Below are 17,804 nucleotides of genomic sequence, written 5' to 3' on the forward strand. Positions count from 1 at the left end.
TTTTTCATAATCAGCAATGTATATTATATGTCATGAATAAGTGATTATTGTGTTTTAATTATGTTTGATTTTTTGGTTGCATGTGACCTTTAAGTTTCCAAATGCTGGGAAACAGGGACTCATTTAAAAAATACTGAAAAATACTCCTGGGTATCCGTTAATCCCATATTAAATCCTACTACATTCAGGGAGCGGGCACATTGAGGTTAAACCGTTGTAAGACATATGTCGCAAGCTCTCGACCAATGAAATGGACATACACGGATCCAACCGACAGCTCAGCTCAAACCGATTTTAACACCTGTGATTACAACTTACACGTCGCCAAGACCAGCGCAATTGCCCTTGTTTGTATATCTGTGTGCATTAGACCGTAAATGTCTTTTCAAATTTCAATAATTTTATACGTCCCTATAGCAGGACGTTAAACCTGCATTTAGCCCATTGAAATAATATAATATAATATATTCATATCGCTACTACAAGTGGTATGCAGCAAGTTGTTTGTCCAAGGAGAATGCACCTTTCAAATAAGTACTAGTAATATGTTTTCGTGGGGTGGGTTGCAAGGGTGCACCTGAAAGTTTATTAAATCATAAGCGGATCTAGGTGAAAATGAACACTCTCACCCCCCACCCCTTTTCAAAAGGCTGTGTCTGTATCTGTCCAGGTTTGTTTTTATTAAAAGTAAGTATCTGGTAGACTAGGTTACAAGTGTAGGCATGTATGTAATGGACCACTGAACACAGACAGTGATAGGATAGACAGGGTATTTTCACTCCCCTGCTCCTTGCCGTGCACAGTCCGACAGCTCGGTTGTTTTCATCAGGACGTACTTTGTGTTCAACATTAACTGCTGTGGTAGCCGGTTGCTGTTTATACCGAGGTAACAGATTACCAAGTCAGTTATCATTTACACCATTTATCATCATTGTAAATGGCAGTTTATGTGTTATATTTTAAATCTGCCATCTACATCTAATTATAGAATTGGAGTTATTGCTAAGCTCTTATGATCTAAATTCAGGTCAATGAAACTTGGCTGTAAAATGTGTGCCCGCCCGATCAAAATGGAATCTTTTGACTAGTTCATTGTCATCGTACAAAAGTTAAAACGTCCTTACGTTCTCGAAAATGTGTGAGGTGACGACTGCGTTGCCTAGCGGACGCCATTTTGTTGAGTTAAGAAAATTCTTAGGTAGACTTATGAGTCCTCTAGCTGTGATGACTCCTAACATTTGCTCACCCTGAGAGTACTCTTAAGAGTAAAGAGGCTTTATAACTAGGTCTGAAAATATTACCAAACTTAAGAGAAACTCTCACAAAATTCTCAGTAATTTCTACACTTAGGAGTAACTTTTAATTCTTAGAATTTTTATAAATACGACCCCTGATATGTTGAAACAGGCTGGTAAGTGAACTTTCTTCTCTTTTAATGACGTTTTCAGACTGCTTCTTGGTACGCTGCAGGGGGACAAATGTCCCCGTAATGACATATTCCCCTGTAGTTGTAAGAGTTCCAAAAAAGATGTCGTAGTTTGTGGATGTTTCCCTTTTTTTTAATGAGTGAGTTTGGTTTTACGCCGCTTTTAGCAATATTCCAGCAATATCACGACAGGGGACACCAGAAATGGGCTTCACACATTGTACCCATGTGGGGAATCGACCCCGTGTTTTGGGCGTGACGAGCAAACGCTTGCACCACTATGCTACCACACTTCCCCTTCTTCAATGACCAGTTCGGGATGAAAAAGTTGTTTTGGTTTTTTTCGCCTGTTGAATTCGATCTACTTTCTATTACTCCAAAAACATTTGTCATTTTTTTATCAATGATATGCAGTCGTACATTATCTCATTTATGACATGTCTGTTTTCTGAGATTTGAACCAGAAAGACCTTGGTTCGTTGGTCTGGATCAAAATCACTAACCTTACCGAAAAGAAACTCACTGCCTTCCCAACACAAGATAGATGTATCATTTATGTTTAGATTGCACATTCAGTATAGACAGTACTTTCCATGAAATCTAGTGCACTGTTTTTGTCGATTTTCTTCTTGATCATGAATACAGACATGTTATTCAGTAATAGGCCACTGGCCCAAAATACATTTATAGATATAGATTTTGCATGAAGTTGCATAGAGCATATAATTATTAACATCAGGTCTAAAAAATATACCACGGCTACCAAATTACTCGATACGTTCCATAAGCTGATTAATAAAGGTAATAAACAATTGAGGGCTGAGGATGCAACCCTGTCTAGTACCTATACTACAATCAAAATAACTTGAATGACATGTTCTGACACAAGCCGACAACCTACCATACATTGATACAAGAATGTTATGGAATTTACCACAAACAGCTTTTTTCAGACTTGTCAGAAGAATTTTGTGATTAACTGTATCAAAGGCTTTTGAAAAAATGCATAGTCAGACATTAAAACCTTCCTTTCTTCTTACATGAAAATATCTGTATCATAGCTTGAAGGGAGAAAATATGATCAGTAGTAGAATAATTAGTCCTGAATCCTGCCTGTATGAAGAATACTCTTCTCCTCACACCAAACCTTTAACCTACTATTGAGAATGGAAGTGAATATTTTACAGAGAGAATCAATAAGAGAGATACCTCTATAATTATTGGAGTTACTTTTTACACCAGATTTGTAAAAGGTGCAAATAATGCTTTTACCCCAAGACACAGGAAAAATACCATCTTGAAAGATCTTGTTATGCAAAACTGTTCAATAATTGCTGATAAGAGTCTTAGAAGCTTTAATAAAGTCAATTGCAATACCATCTGTTCCAGGGGACATATTTTTTGTCAGTTTATCAATGTGAAGTAAGACTTCATTTTTTATTGTCACAATTTAATGTTTTTAGCTCTTCGTTCTTGAAAATGTCTGAATTGATATCAAAAGCGTTGGCTCGTCACGCCGAGTCATGCACATTATCACAATGAGTTCTCAGTTAGAAGCCCTGAGTGATAATTGAACCAGTCTACACTGCTTATATCATTCGTAGTGTCACATTTTGAGGTTGAACCGGATTGCTTTAATGTTTTCCGAAATTCCTTTGGGTTGTCTCTTGCTGCAGTAAGTTTCTCTTTTTGTGCATCAAAGTATGCTCTTCGTTTGCTATTGAAAGTCTTCTTAAACGATTTACGCAGTGTTTCATGAATCACAATATCCAGGTCACTGTCTCCGTGATCTCTTAATGCTTTATATTTCACATTTTCAATTGTTCAAGTTCTTGGTCTCACCATGAGGGTTGAGGTTTGAAATTGATATCATGGTAACCTGAAAATAACTACTTATTGTGCACTGCAGCTCGTTGATACAGATCAGTGAAAACATTTAATGAATCTTCAATTTTGGTGTCTATACAGTGATGTAATTTGCTGCATAGGCTTCCAAACAATTCTTGGAATTTAGAGATAAATAATGCACAGTGTTCTCCACTCCACACATACTTAGTCCATATCATTGTATTATCTTCTGTTGAATTGCTAGTTGGAGAATTTAATGGTACAGTTGGCTGTACTGCACCAGTGAGTGAGTTTAGTTTTACCTCGCACTCAGCAATATTCCAGCTATATGGCGGCGGTCTGTAAATAATCGAGTCTGGACCAGACAATCCAGTGATCAACAGCATGAGCATCGACCTGCGTAATTGGGAACCGATTACAATGTACTGCACCAATCATTGGGTAGCTGGATATTCAGAGATCAGTACATAGGGAAATGATCAGACACATCATGAATCCTTTTATATAGTACTAGGGTAGGGTCTATATACCTATATGTCTTTCTAACGCTGTTTCTAAGCGTGACACGCCCCTGTGCATGAGCTCGACGACCACCATTTTCATCATGAAAGGTTTCTGTACCAGATATAATGCACACAAAAGATAATCATACAGCGTGACTGTACGTCCAAGTCCCAAAACTGTTTGTGCAACACGGTTGGTTGAACATGTCCACGTCATGATAAGGCATGCTTTTGGTATTACATGACTATAATTATACTGTAAAGACATTATCTCTTATATTTTCCAAAAACATAATAGATATCTGTCAGAATGCACGCTTTCTTTTAATTGTGTAACCGAAACAATATCCACGAGGTCACTTGGTAAAACTCACAAGCGTGAATTTGTAACTGGTGCGTGAACTCATGAGACACCGTCACCACGCCCAAATCAAAACACCTTTTGAAATCCCTAGCTAGGTTCTGAGTGCTCACAACCTCCGAGTATGAGTCACGGGGCGCTTGTCGACATCCTGAGTTATGATAATTACCAAAGTGTTAACCCAAGTAAAACTTAATATGATGTAATCCCTTCTAGTTGTGGAATAAATCGTGTATATCCGTCAGTGAGTCGTCTCAGGACATTCATTGTAAATTACAGGAGCTCCCGATAACAGATCTAGCATACTTTCTTGGGTGACTAGGCACGAACCGAGCAAAACTCTTGGTGCACGTGTTGCTTGTATACTCTTCAAAAACAGTAGGGGAACTTCATTTTTAATTTACGATTGAAAAAATTGGGAGATATATCGGTGTCAATCAATGTTGATATGATAATAATGAATGTATTTAGGGTGCATCACCACTTGCACTTCCTTATGACCATAGTTGTTTGTACATTACAGTAATCGCTCTTGAAAGATGATTGGTATATGGCGTGAAATTAGCATGTGTACGATTTTCATCTCAAACAAAACAAAAATGGAGAGAAACAAACACTAACAACTGTGGGATGAAAGATGATTGTCAAAATTAATGGATTACAGTGATTTTTCGACCTTCTTGAAAACTGTCACAATCAAAAATGACACCCCATGCACGTGTATGGGGCTACTGCGCGTGAATCCCTTGCGTTGTATTTAGGGGTGGTGATAAAGAGAAATGGCGGTGTCTTCATAAGATGTGTGTCTTTGAAAAGTTTGTTAACGCTTACACTTCCTATCCAGATTGAAAGTTCAGATTCCCCTACTTCTTTTAAAGAATATATTATGCCCAAGGGCATTTGATAGGCACATACATACAGTTCAGAGGTTGCCAGGAAGCTTCAGTGCCATAAGAGACCACCATTACTTAATCTCCACGTCCGGTGGTATCACTTTCGAAATGACAAATTTCAAAAAATATTCTTCATGAAGGATATCAGATTACACTGTGCACAAACAATGTCAATAATATTAAGTATGTCCAATATATGTCAAACGTATAGAACTCAAGAGATGTGTTGCATGCCAGACAAACATGCCCAATGCCATTTCGTTTTGACACTGCCATGTTTGGGATATGTATGTAATGGTGTCATTTTCAAACACTACTGCAACAGTTGAGGCATAGTCGATTCTATTTCCAAATATTTTAAGACCTGTTAATTCAAACCTGAAATAACTATGCATTCCTATGAATTTATGAATAAACCTATAAATACCTACACATTCCTATGGAATTATGAATAAAACTTTGATAACTATACATTCCTATGAATTTATGAATAAACCTATAAAAACCTACACATTCCTATGGAATTATGAATAAAACTTTGATAACTACACATTCCTATGAATTTATGAATAAACCTATAAAAACTACACGTTCCTATGAAATTATGAATAGACCTATAATAACTATACATTCCTATGAATTTATGAATAAACCTATAATAACTATACATTCCCATGAATTTATGAATAAACCTATAAAAACTACACATTCCTATGAAATTATGAATAAAGCTATAAAACCTACACATTCTTATAAAATTATGAATAAACCTATAAAAACCTACACATTCTTATGAAATTATGAATAAACCTATAATACGTACACATTCCTATGAAATTATGAATAAACCTATAATACGTAGACATTCCTATGGAATTATGAATAAACCTATAATAACTATACACTCCTATGAATTTATGAATAAACCTATAATACGTACACATTCCTATGAAATTATGAATAAACCTGCAATAAACACAGATTTTATGAAAGTTCTGTTTTGTTTAACTCTAACAACAGCTGGTATGGTTTTCATTGATATACCTTGTGATCCTCAAGTTGGAGGCTTTCTTGTTAATTAGATGATAAATCCCAGTATTTTGTTTCCGTTTGCATAAAACTGCATTTTTAAGTTTCACTTTTAATGAAAGTTGCAAAGTATGTCCTAAGGGGATTCCGATGGTTCTTTAGGACTTTGGGAGAAGATTAGGCCATTCTTGGTCAACGAGTACAGAAAACTCCCTGTGTAGAATACCACCGGTCGCCTGTCGCCGAATTCAGATTACCATCGTATCATACCAGATCTGCTGGGTGAAGAGAGGCAGTTTTGAACAAACTCACTTGCCTAAGGTGAGACCACATGTATCACATGTGCTTCGTTGTGGGGCGGGACTGAGACCCCAGCAACTCTTAGGAGTCAGACCGCCTCCGTGGTGTAGTGGTTAGAGCGTCTGCCCGGAGAGCGGAGGGTCGCGGGTTCGATCCCCGACCGCGTCATACCAAAAGACGTTAAAATATGGTACTTGTTGGTCCCTGCCTGGCGCTCGGCATTAATGGGTACAACAAGGACTGGTCGGCTCGGAGTCAGTATAATGTGTCTGAGTGGGGTATTCATGCTTCACTGCGGCTTGGTATCTCAGTGAGTTAGCACTATAAAACCAGCTGAAGTCTGGGCTAGTACAAGCAGCCGCACATACACATACACACACATGCACGTCGTCATATGAGCGAAATATTCTCAAGCACGACGTTAAACCCAATTTCACCTCACCTCACCTTAGGAGTCAAGTTGCCTAACACGGTCACCCATCAAAGACTCTCCGCGCCCAACGTTGCTTAACTTCAACTGATTGTGACAGCACCACACATCTCTACTTTAACGTTTCGCGAACACCTGGTGTTCTCACTGACCCATTCATTTAATATTCACCGTTAGTATGGCTTTAGGGGGCTGTGGGATAGCCTAGTGGTTAAAGCGTTCGCTCGTCACGCCGAAAATCTGGGTTCGATTCCCCACATGGCTACAATGTGTGAAGCCCATTTCTGGTCTCCCCCTCAGTGATATTGCTGGAATGTTGCTAAAAGCGGCGTTAAACCAAAACTCACTCACTCACTTATTTTAATCAAGGTAAGAGACCATCAGTTTTGTGGGGGATCATTTTGAGGCAGCCTGACAGAAGTGAGTCGATAAACAATTGGGTGTTAGATCGTCGTGTAAGTGTGGCCGACCTGGTATTGGTAGACCAGCAATGACTGGGTCGAAAAATACAAAGTGCATTCCTGGAATGGCGTGTCTACGTCCATCGGAGCAATATCCATTATATCGACGTATTGGTATTAAAGGTTATTTTGGTTTCGCAAAATGTACATTTGCAATTAAGGCTGGAATTGCACTACCGTGATCTAAACAATAAGGTATTCGACAGTTCCCAACTTATAAAGAAGATTAATGTTATTAGGTATGCTTTAGCTGATATTATGTTCTTCCAACACAGTGTTAGAGCACCATTGGCGCGGTGGGTAGCTTAGAAACTAAAACGTTCAGTAATCACGCCAAAGGCCCGGGTTCGATTCCCCACATGGGTACAAGGAAGACCATTTCTGCTGATATTGCTAAAAAGTAAAAGTAAACTCACTCACTTCTAGCACCATTGACGTTGGAATTTGTGTTGAAATGTTCAAAAACTAACGGTGGCATATTACCAAAAGACAATGAGTCATTAGTAGCGACAACCTGTGCTTTGAAAGGAGTGCCTTCAATTATACTATACATGTACATAATAGATTTAAGAAATTCAGCATGTCCTGCGATGGATTTTCTTTTCTGTTTAGATGTATATATTTTATGTTTATTTTAGGAACAGATTAATTGCTTTGGAAAAAAAACAACCCAAGAAATAGTCATGGGCATATAATATGTCTACTGACCAAGAATTGATCATGTCATCGTATCCCAATTGCGTAGATCAGTACTCATGCTTTTGATCACTGGATTGTCTGGTCCAGACTCGATTGTTTTCAGACCGCCGCCACATAGCTGGAATATTGCTGATTGCTGCGTAAAACTAAATTCATTTACTCAATCGCTCACATGACTGCTTATGAATCAACAGATTCTGTTTTTGTCTCGTATCAGTTGTGAATTATCACCAGATTGGGGCTTTACTGTACCCATGTGAGGAATCAAAAACGGGTCTTCGGGGTGACGAGCGAACGCTTTAACCATCATGCTGCACCATCACCTCTCGGAGTTGCCAGATTTCAAAGATAAGGAAGACTTTACACGATTCAAGTTTGCACTTGCTATGGCAGCCATGATCCTTTCATACACCTTTCATGGCTATTGTGCCTTCTACCCCCAATGTTACAGCAGATAATCAAGATTGTGTTGTGATCAGATCACGTCGTTTATAATTACCGTACTTGAATAAAATACAACCATTAAAGAGTTTGTTATGCGGGATGTGTCTGTTCACGGGATATAAACTTGACTTTAGGACATGACTTGAATTTTGTTATGTGATTTTGTGCATAAATCTATGAACGAATCAATCAGGGTTGAAATTAAAGTTCTTGGCTTTCTGTTGTGGGTGTTCATGGATGCCAGGGTTTAACGTAACGTCACACAGTTCCATTCGTCCTTTATCCACCCGTATACAGCAAAGCCCCTTCATTCTGGAAACTCCCCTTTCTGGACTATTGAGTGAGTGAGTTAAGATTTAAAGTCACATCGGTAATATTTCAGCCATATCGTGACTTCTGGACTATTGCGTTTTTATGAGTGAGTGAGTGTACTTTTACGCACTCAGCAATACTCCAGCTATATGGCAGCGGTTTGTAAATATTCGAGTCTGGACCAGACAATCCAGTGATCAACAGCATGAGAATCGATCTACGCAATTGGGATACGATGACATGTATCAACCAAGTCAGCGAGCCTGAACCCCCGATCCCGTTAGACGCCTCTTACGACAAGCATGGTTATTACGTTTTAGAACGACATTGATGCGAACGTGTAACCTGCTGCTATAAACAATTTTTACCTGTATTTAATGGTAATGACATCATCTGGTTTAAAGAGGTTTCACTATACTCACTCAAAGCACTTATGTTACAATATATGCCCAGCATACATGTTACAACATAAGCAATAACTGCTTCACGTTTACGGCAAGATATAGTTAACTTATAGTCCACACTGCTTCACGTTTACGGCAAGATATAGTTAACTTATAGTCCACACTGCTTCACGTTAGGGCATGGTATAGTTAACTTATAGTCCACACTGCTTCACGTTTACGGCAAGATACAGTTAACTTATAGTCCACACTGCTTCACGTTTACGGCAAGATATAGTTAACTTATAGTCCACACTGCTTCACGTTTACGGCAAGATACAGTTAACTTATAGTCCACACTGCTTCACGTTAAGGCATGGTATAGTTAACTTATAGTCCACACTGCTTCACGTTTACGGCAAGATACAGTTAACTTATAGTCCACACTGCTTCACGTTTACGGCAAGATATAGTTAACTTATAGTCCACACTGCTTCACGTTTACGGCAAGATATAGTTAACTTATAGTCCACACTGCTTCACGTTAAGGCATGGTATAGTTAACTTATAGTCCACACTGCTTCACGTTTACGGCAAGATATAGTTAACTTATAGTCCACACTGCTTCACGTTTACGGCAAGATATAGTTAACTTATAGTCCACACTGCGAGCAATTAGTTTTTAAAAATCGTAGTAATTTGTTGGTCTTCATGCAGCAAAGTGTACATTCGTGCCAGATGTATCTATATGTATTGAGTGAGTGAGTGAGTGAGTGAGTCTAGTTTTACGCCGCTTTTAGCAATTTTCTAGCAATATCACGGCGGGGGACACCAGAAATGGGCTTCACACATTGTACCCATATGGGAATCGAACCCGGGTCTTGGGCGTGACGGGTGAACGCTTTAACCACTAGGCTACCCCGCCACCCCTGTGTGTATTGCATGTTGGCAGTTTGTGATTGATTGTATGACTTTAAATGATTTCAAATGCACTCAAACCGCTAATCGATGTTCTATCATTTTGCAAGATGCAGTGATGACTATCCTCAAGGCAGCTACACTCTCGGTACTCTTCATCATACAGTTTGAGTCGGTTCCTTGTCAGCAGACTCAGAATGTAAGCAGTTCAAGTAAGTGCCAGATGTTCTTAAATACCATTATCAGTATGCCAGCTTGGGTACCAAGTCCGCATTGTCTGTGAGGTGAGGTGAAATTTGGGTTTAACGTCGCGCTGGAGAATATTTCGCTCATATGACGACGTGCATGCGTATGTGTATGTGCGGCTGCTTGTACTAGCCCAGACTGAAGCTGGTTTTATAGTGCTAGCCCACTGAGATACCATGCCGCAGTGAAGCATGAATACCCCACTCAGACACATTATACTAACTCCGAGCCGACCAGTCCTTGTTGTACCCATTAATGCCGAGCGCCAGGCAGGGACCAACAAGTACCACATTTTAACGTCTTTTGGTATGACGCGGTCGGGGATCGAACCCGCGACCTTCCGCTCTCCGGTCAGACGCTCTAACCACTACACAACTACACCATTGTTTGTAGAGTAGTGACTATAAGGTGGCAGTTAGCGGCTTCTAGCCCAATTCTATATTGTGTTGCTTATTGTTAGTTTGACATCTTACATTCTCTCTAACCTATTGTTCAATATAATATGTGATAATCTAGTTTTACAGGATGTTATGCCGTTTTAAATACATTTGTTAATAAGGTATAAATTTCTCTTGTCACGGTGTGGCTTAAATATTGTCGATTCGACATCACTCACTCACTCACTCACTCGTGTAGTAGCCTGTTGTTCTTAGGCTGTTGTTCATCAATGGCCCACGTATATTCGTGTGTGTACTATTGGGAATATTTGGGAATATTTTTATTTCACAGTAAATATCCTATTTTCGACTCTTATGACTAAATGCACGTTTTGATTGTTGAACAGATCATAGCCAGGTTCTGATTCTTGGAGCCGGGATATCAGGCTTGTCGGCGGCGAAGACCCTGGTTGAAAGAAACATCAGTAACTTCCGGATTCTGGAAGGTTCGAATAGAATTGGAGGGAGAATAAAATCCGTCACATTTGGTGGCCAGACTGTAGAGGAGGGAGCGAACTGGGTGATAGGCAGAGAAGGCACCCCTCTGTGGGATGTCGTCCATAAGTACAACGTGTCGGGGAAAAAGTCAAATTGGGACAGTGTTTTAATCAGAAACTCCCGCGGAGAAGATGTCACCGACACAGAAGGGGAGGACGCATGGACCAAGTTAGAATCAGCACAAGTGACCTTGTCCGAGATCTTCAAAAGATTTGAGGACAACAAAACGGTGGACATGTCACTTCGAGCCTGTCTGGACATCGGAAGATGGTCCCCCAAAACGCCCGTGGAAAAGGTTGTAGAGATATTTGACTACGATTTTGAATATGGAGGAACACCTGGAGTGACTTCCTGCAATAGTGTCGGGATAAATGATGAGCCTGTCAAAGATCTGTACTATGTTATGGACGAAAGAGGTTTTGAGTTCATACTTAAGACAATTGCTAAAGATGCATTATTACCCAATGATCAGCGATTACACCTGAATGAAGTCGTCACAGACATCACCTATAACGACACCACTGTGGTAGTGACCACCCAGAACGGCAACATCTTCACGGCAGACGTTGTCATAGTTACTTTCAGTATTGGAGTCCTGAAAAGTGGTTCTGTCACCTTCAACCCTCCACTCCCAGACTGGAAGATCGACAATCTGTACCGAGTCATGTCAGAAAACTATCTTAGCGTGTATCTCAAATTTCCGAACACCTCATCTAGGTTCTGGGACGACACTGAATACATCCTGTACGCTGATGACAGACGAGGCGTCTTTCCAGTCTGGCAGAACCTAGAGGCTGAAGGACTGTTTCCCAATGGAACCAATATTCTCCAGATGGTGACACAAGGGGAAGATGCGGACAGAGTGTCGGATATGAATGATACAGAAATCACAGCTGAGGTGATGGCCATCCTTCGGCGTGTCTACACCAACGTTGTCGACCCGGAAGATGTATTCATCACCAACTGGAAGACTAACCCGTTATACAGGGGATCCTTCTGCAACATGGAGGCACCGGCTCTCAACTCTGTGATCTTTGAAGCTATACGAGCTCCTGTGGGCAACGTCTTCTTTGCTGGGGAAGCTTTTGACCCGAAATTCGCCTGTTATACAACCGGGGCTGCGAGGAGTGGAATCTACACTGCTGATAAGGTGGTTACGCATCTTGCTGATGAGGGGGTTACGCATCTTGCTGATGATGGTGTTACGCATCCCTCTTCTTGTCCATCTGGAATGAAACGGGCTAATGCCAAATCAATCATTGGTTTACTCTTACTGTTTGTAATAACAAGCATATAGTCGGTATATCGAGAAGTGCATCTGGGCGCAGTCCAATTCCTTTAAAATATGCAAGTTAATGTCTTGTGTTCTGGCAAGATATGAGAAATGTCGGCTGCATGCAATATATGTTTGTAACTTGTGCTGCTTTACAGGGGACATTAACAGGAATTTAAACAAATTGGACAAAGGTGTGAGGATTTTCTCATTTGAAAGCATTGTTAAAGGTTCACCTGTATGTATATGTAAAAACGTTTTAGGTGTTAAATATCCCAAACGTGATGATTTATGGTGAATGTGGCCGTTTACAACTCTATTTAGAAGCACAGATAAAAGCTATCAAATACTGGGTAAAGCTCTTGGATATGCCTGCATCAAGATTCCCAAAGAAATGCTATAATATGATGTGTTTGTTTGACACTAACGAAAAATGAAATTGGATAACGAACGTTTACTTAATCCTCGTGGTTTTAGTTATATTTTTGTCACAAAAGATTATTTGCCCAAGATCGTTGTATAATGCCATATCACAAAGGAGATAAAAGATATGTACATTCAGTCATGGCTGACTGACTGAGGTTAGTTTTACGCCGCCTTTAGCAATATTCCAGCAAACATCACGGCGGGGGACACCTGAAATGGGCTTCACACATTGTACCCATGTGGGGATTCGAACCCGGGTCTTCAGTGTCACGAGCGGACGCTTTAACCACTAGGCTACCCCACCGCCCATTCAGTCATGGCATTCATCTTTAGTAGTCGCCCAAATCCACCTTTTACATTACTTATATAAATCTACCGCCACGATATCAATTTCAGAAAATGTTTCGTTTCATTATTCAGATTTACATGTTGTTCACGTGATCTTATGATCGAGAAGGGTAGAAATCATAATATTCAAAGAGAAATAGGATCGTGTAAATTTGGTACAATAAATGTAATTGAGAATGAGTTCCGCATTTTGCTGGTATGTCCTTACTACATAGATTTAAGGACACAATATCTACCACAATAATACCATACATATCCTTATACCTGTAATTTGATTTGTTAATGAACACTATTGACACAAATAATATTCTCAAACTTGGTATGTATATCCACCCTATATAGAATACATATGGTAAAAAGAAAACACCATGTACAAACATTGTGATTGTATTAGTGTTGGGAATTGGTTAAAATCTCATAATTGATGATTGATTCATTACAATCGATCAATCATCGAAAAGAATTGGTTAGCGTCATTTATGAAATTTGTTAATGTACACAAAAATTAGGGAAAAAACATGTAGTTCCGCACATCTTTAAAGGATGACTAGTATGTTAGGAACATAAATTTCTTAGAGTCTTTAAGATAACTTCAATCATGACTTGGAACGAGCTTGTAGTGCTTATGGAATGTAACAGACAAAACCAACCTAGTGAAAAATACTGTTAATGAAAACGTGTTCCAGAATTGTTTGTGTTCGATTATGAGAAAACAGGATCGATTGCTTGGTCGTTTAGTCAGTGCGACCAATCTTCGATTATTTCAATTAATCGGACCACCACTAGATTGTATGCCATTACTGTTATCTGACTTTGTACCATAGGACTGGAATACGTGAGTGAGTGAGTATGGTTTTACACCGCTTTTAGCAATATTCCAACAATATCACGGCCTGGGACACCAGAAATGGGCTTCACACATTGTACCATGGTTGGGAATTGTACTCGGTCTTCAGCATGACAACCACAAGACTACCCCACTGCACAGGATAGACGGGAAGCAGTTTCCATGGTTACATCCACTGTATTCCAATACAAATACGACCCGTGTCCGGGGTAGAATTCTTCAGCAACCCATATCTGCTGAGTGCGGCGTAAAACTGAACTCACTCACTCCATGGTGCTATACACATGGGGGTAAAAACCTTCCTTTAATAACACCTGGTGGTCCACAACAATGAGTGAGTGAGTGAGTTTGGTTTTACACAGCTTTTAGCAATATTCCAGCAATATCACGGTGGGGGGACACCAGAAATGGGCTTCACACATAGTACCCATGTGGGGAATCGAACCTTGGCCTTCGACATAAAGTACAAACGCTTTAAAGGCCACATGCAACCAAAAAATCAAACACAATTAAAACACAATTATCACAGATAATATACATTGCTGATTATGAAAAACACACCCAAAAACAAGATTATAAGCTTACAATCCCAAATCAAAAGTGCAATATTTTGTACTTGGGTTTACTTCCCTCGAAAAAAAGCAGCCGGGATACCGAACCCAGTCAGAGCGGGTGGGTGTGCACTCAAGTGTAACGAAGGCTTTCACTGGCTGGTTCATTTGCCGATGCCCTCACGGCTCATTGTGTGTGTGTATCATATATAGAGATGTTGGGTTTTGAAAATACATGCATTTTTGTGTATACACACCTGCCAGTCTGTGTCATTACATAATGTGACAGAGACCAGAACTCGGGCCATAACTCAATGCGTATTGTATATATCTATATCACAGTTAGAAATTCTGTCAATGCTAAATAATGACATTGCTTTTAGTATCGAACTGAGAAAGTGAATCGGTAAGAAGAACGTGTGACTCGGTGAAGATAGAAATAAATGAAATTATATAAACAGTTAAATCGGTATTCTACTGTCATAACATATAAAAAGCTCGCGCCTGTGAAATATCAACAAAACATTAGAAAAATAGCTCACATCAATGCCTTCACCGAGTATTCACCGCCAGCGAAGGTTTTCCGTCTTGAAATGTCGAACGCCTCACTGGTTGACACATAGCTGAGTAGATCTAGATCCTAACAAGATTCTTTTATGTAATGAGTAGATTATTTACTATTTGTTTTGATTAGACTACTACTGCTCACGACCTTATAATCCGGACATCCCGCTTCCAAGCTGCGCGAACCTAATTCACTGCGCATGCGCTATGAGCGCAGCACAGCTCTTGAAACCACTTTTCACCCCAAGCGCTGGGGTGAAGTAAGTAAATCGTTTGAACTCCGATTTCGCGGGGGGTTTTCATCGGGTTATTTTTCAACTTTGTAAGTTGAATTTGCATTTTTGATGATTTGTATCTGTAAGTCCATACCGAAAGGTATCAGAATCTGCAAAGTTGTGTTTTACGTTGCATGTGACAGGCTACCCCACCGCCCTGGCCCACAACAAGCTAAATGGAAGTTAAAATACACAACATGCAGAACACAAATACCAACATTGATATTTATTTGGACATCATGATATTACTGTACAGGAAAAACAATTAGTACATCATCAATGTGCAGAGGTTAGGTTCACAAAGCTCTCACACAGGACAAGTAACATCTAACAAAGAGCATCATGAACAATACATCATGTACAATAAACAGGAGCCACTACAAATCACCCATATAGTACACCAATTTCAAACAAACCTTTTTAGACCTCAGTAATTAGTTCCTATAAATTAAATTTGTTATTCGTATGAATTAAAAATCTTTTGATACAAGACTGAGTTCTCGTGGTCAGTATATGTTTTTAATGTTATTAATGCCATTTGTTTTAAAATTTGTATTATTTAAAGGGAACAGTTTTACATTTTTTACAGTTTTACATTTTCACAGACCTTGACAATTAGGATAGGACAATCTGGTGACAAGCCTTACAAATGACACTTAATCTAAAACAAATATTTCCTTTCAAGTTAAACACATACCAGATTATTTGCGTTATCAATATCATGAAAGCGGTTATATGTTATGTACACATCCTTACCTTGTTTTATACGTCCCTTGGTATCTAGGCAATGATCAAATGATATAATCATAATAAACTACATCATACTTTTCCAAATATACTATTGTTTTAAATGGGATTTGTTATATGATAATTACAATATTCCAGCAATATCACGGCAGGGGACACCAGAAATGAGCTGTGCCCATGTGGGGAATCGAACCGGGTCTTATAACCGGTTTCAGGCTACCCCACTACCCCTCGGTATTTATGAATAATAGTAGTACTGAACAGATATATATGTATTTTCTGGGTATCTTATTCAAACAGCCTGTATACAACCCTTGTTACCTAGTAGTGATCTTATTACTTTACATGTCTATTCATGAGGTTAGTAAAGATACAAAGCCATTGGGGCTGCAACAATTTACTCTGGTAACATCATAATATTTTGTGCCAGAACATCAGCAGAATATGATCAAGTTATGTAACGATGCAAAAGAACACACATGTAAATGAAACGTAAGCCTGTGTGAGGTCGATTCAGTATGGTTTTACGCTGGTTAGACCAGTATTCCAGTTATATCAGAATGTGTCAGTTTAAAATGGGATTAAAGCTTGCAAAATTAAGAAACATAATTGAGGCAAATTGTGATTCGAACCCATTATTATAGGTTCTTGGACAGCAAAGGGAAGCAACTCCGCTGGGCTAATTACCATGGTATGAGAAAAAAGAGCCCTACAAACTAAAAACATATTTCCTAAAAGTATGTGCAAGAATTATCAAGCTACCATCAGCTCTACTCAAGCTTAATAAACATGTTTAAGTAGGGTCAAGCATGGCTTGATAGCATAACATAACACAAGTCTTGAGTTTCAATTTGTAGTAATTCTGTGTAAGCAAGTTTGGTTGGCGCTGTATATAGTATTTCAGCTACAATGACAGCTTGATGAGAAAAAAGCCAAAATTAATGTCTTGGACATTTACCACTTAAGTATTCAACCAATGATCCTATGCATTTCATTGTGTATTTATGTGTGAGTTTAGCTTTACACCGCTTTAAGCAATATTCGACCAATAACACGGTGAGTGACACCAGATATGGGCTTCGCACATTGAACCCATGTGGGGAATCGAACCTGGGTCTTTAGCATGACGAATGAAAGCTTTAACCACTAGGCTCCCCCACCGCCACTGGGTATCACGCCACTGGGTATCACGCCACTGGGTATCACGCCACTGGGTATCACGCCACGGGTATCACGCCACTGGGTATCACGCCACTGGGTATCACGCCACTGGGTATCACGCCACTGGGTATCACGCCACCGGGTATCACGCCAATGGGTATCACGCCACCGGGTATCACGCCACTGGGTATCACGCCACTGGGTATCACGCCACTGGGTATCACGCCACTGGGTATCACGCCACCGGGTATCACGCCACTGGGTATCACGCCACTGGGTATCACGCCACTGGGTATCACGCCACCGGGTATCACGCCACTGGGTATCACGCCACCGGGTATCACGCCACTGGGTATCACGCCACCAGGTATCACCACTGGGTATCACGCCACCAGGTGGGGTATCATGCCACTGGGTATCACCG

General features: G+C 39.8%; 1 protein-coding gene across 1 annotated transcript; it reads left to right on the forward strand.

Moving 5' to 3' along the window:
• Positions 1-766: 766 nt before the first annotated feature.
• On the forward strand, positions 767-13,070 carry LOC124282712 (polyamine oxidase 7-like). The gene is made up of 3 exons (XM_046718731.1): positions 767-886; positions 10,118-10,219; positions 11,038-13,070. The coding sequence occupies exons 2-3, from the start codon at positions 10,126-10,128 to the stop codon at positions 12,483-12,485; spliced, it is 1,542 nt and encodes a 513-aa protein (XP_046574687.1). The 5' UTR covers positions 767-886; positions 10,118-10,125; the 3' UTR covers positions 12,486-13,070.
• Positions 13,071-17,804: the final 4,734 nt, after the last annotated feature.

This window comes from Haliotis rubra, unplaced genomic scaffold, assembly GCF_003918875.1.
Source record: "Haliotis rubra isolate DU_JTF1 unplaced genomic scaffold, ASM391887v1 Scf301, whole genome shotgun sequence".
Taxonomy (NCBI): Eukaryota; Metazoa; Mollusca; class Gastropoda; order Lepetellida; family Haliotidae; genus Haliotis; species Haliotis rubra.

Excerpts from the sequence above, each read along its gene's own strand:
- LOC124282712 (XM_046718731.1), top strand. The coding sequence starts at position 10,126 with ATGACTATCCTCAAGGCAGCTACACTCTCGGTACTCTTCATCATACAG. Across the intron at positions 10,220-11,037 it reads TCAGAATGTAAGCAGTTCAA|ATCATAGCCAGGTTCTGATT; the intron begins GTAAGTGCCAGA and ends ATTGTTGAACAG.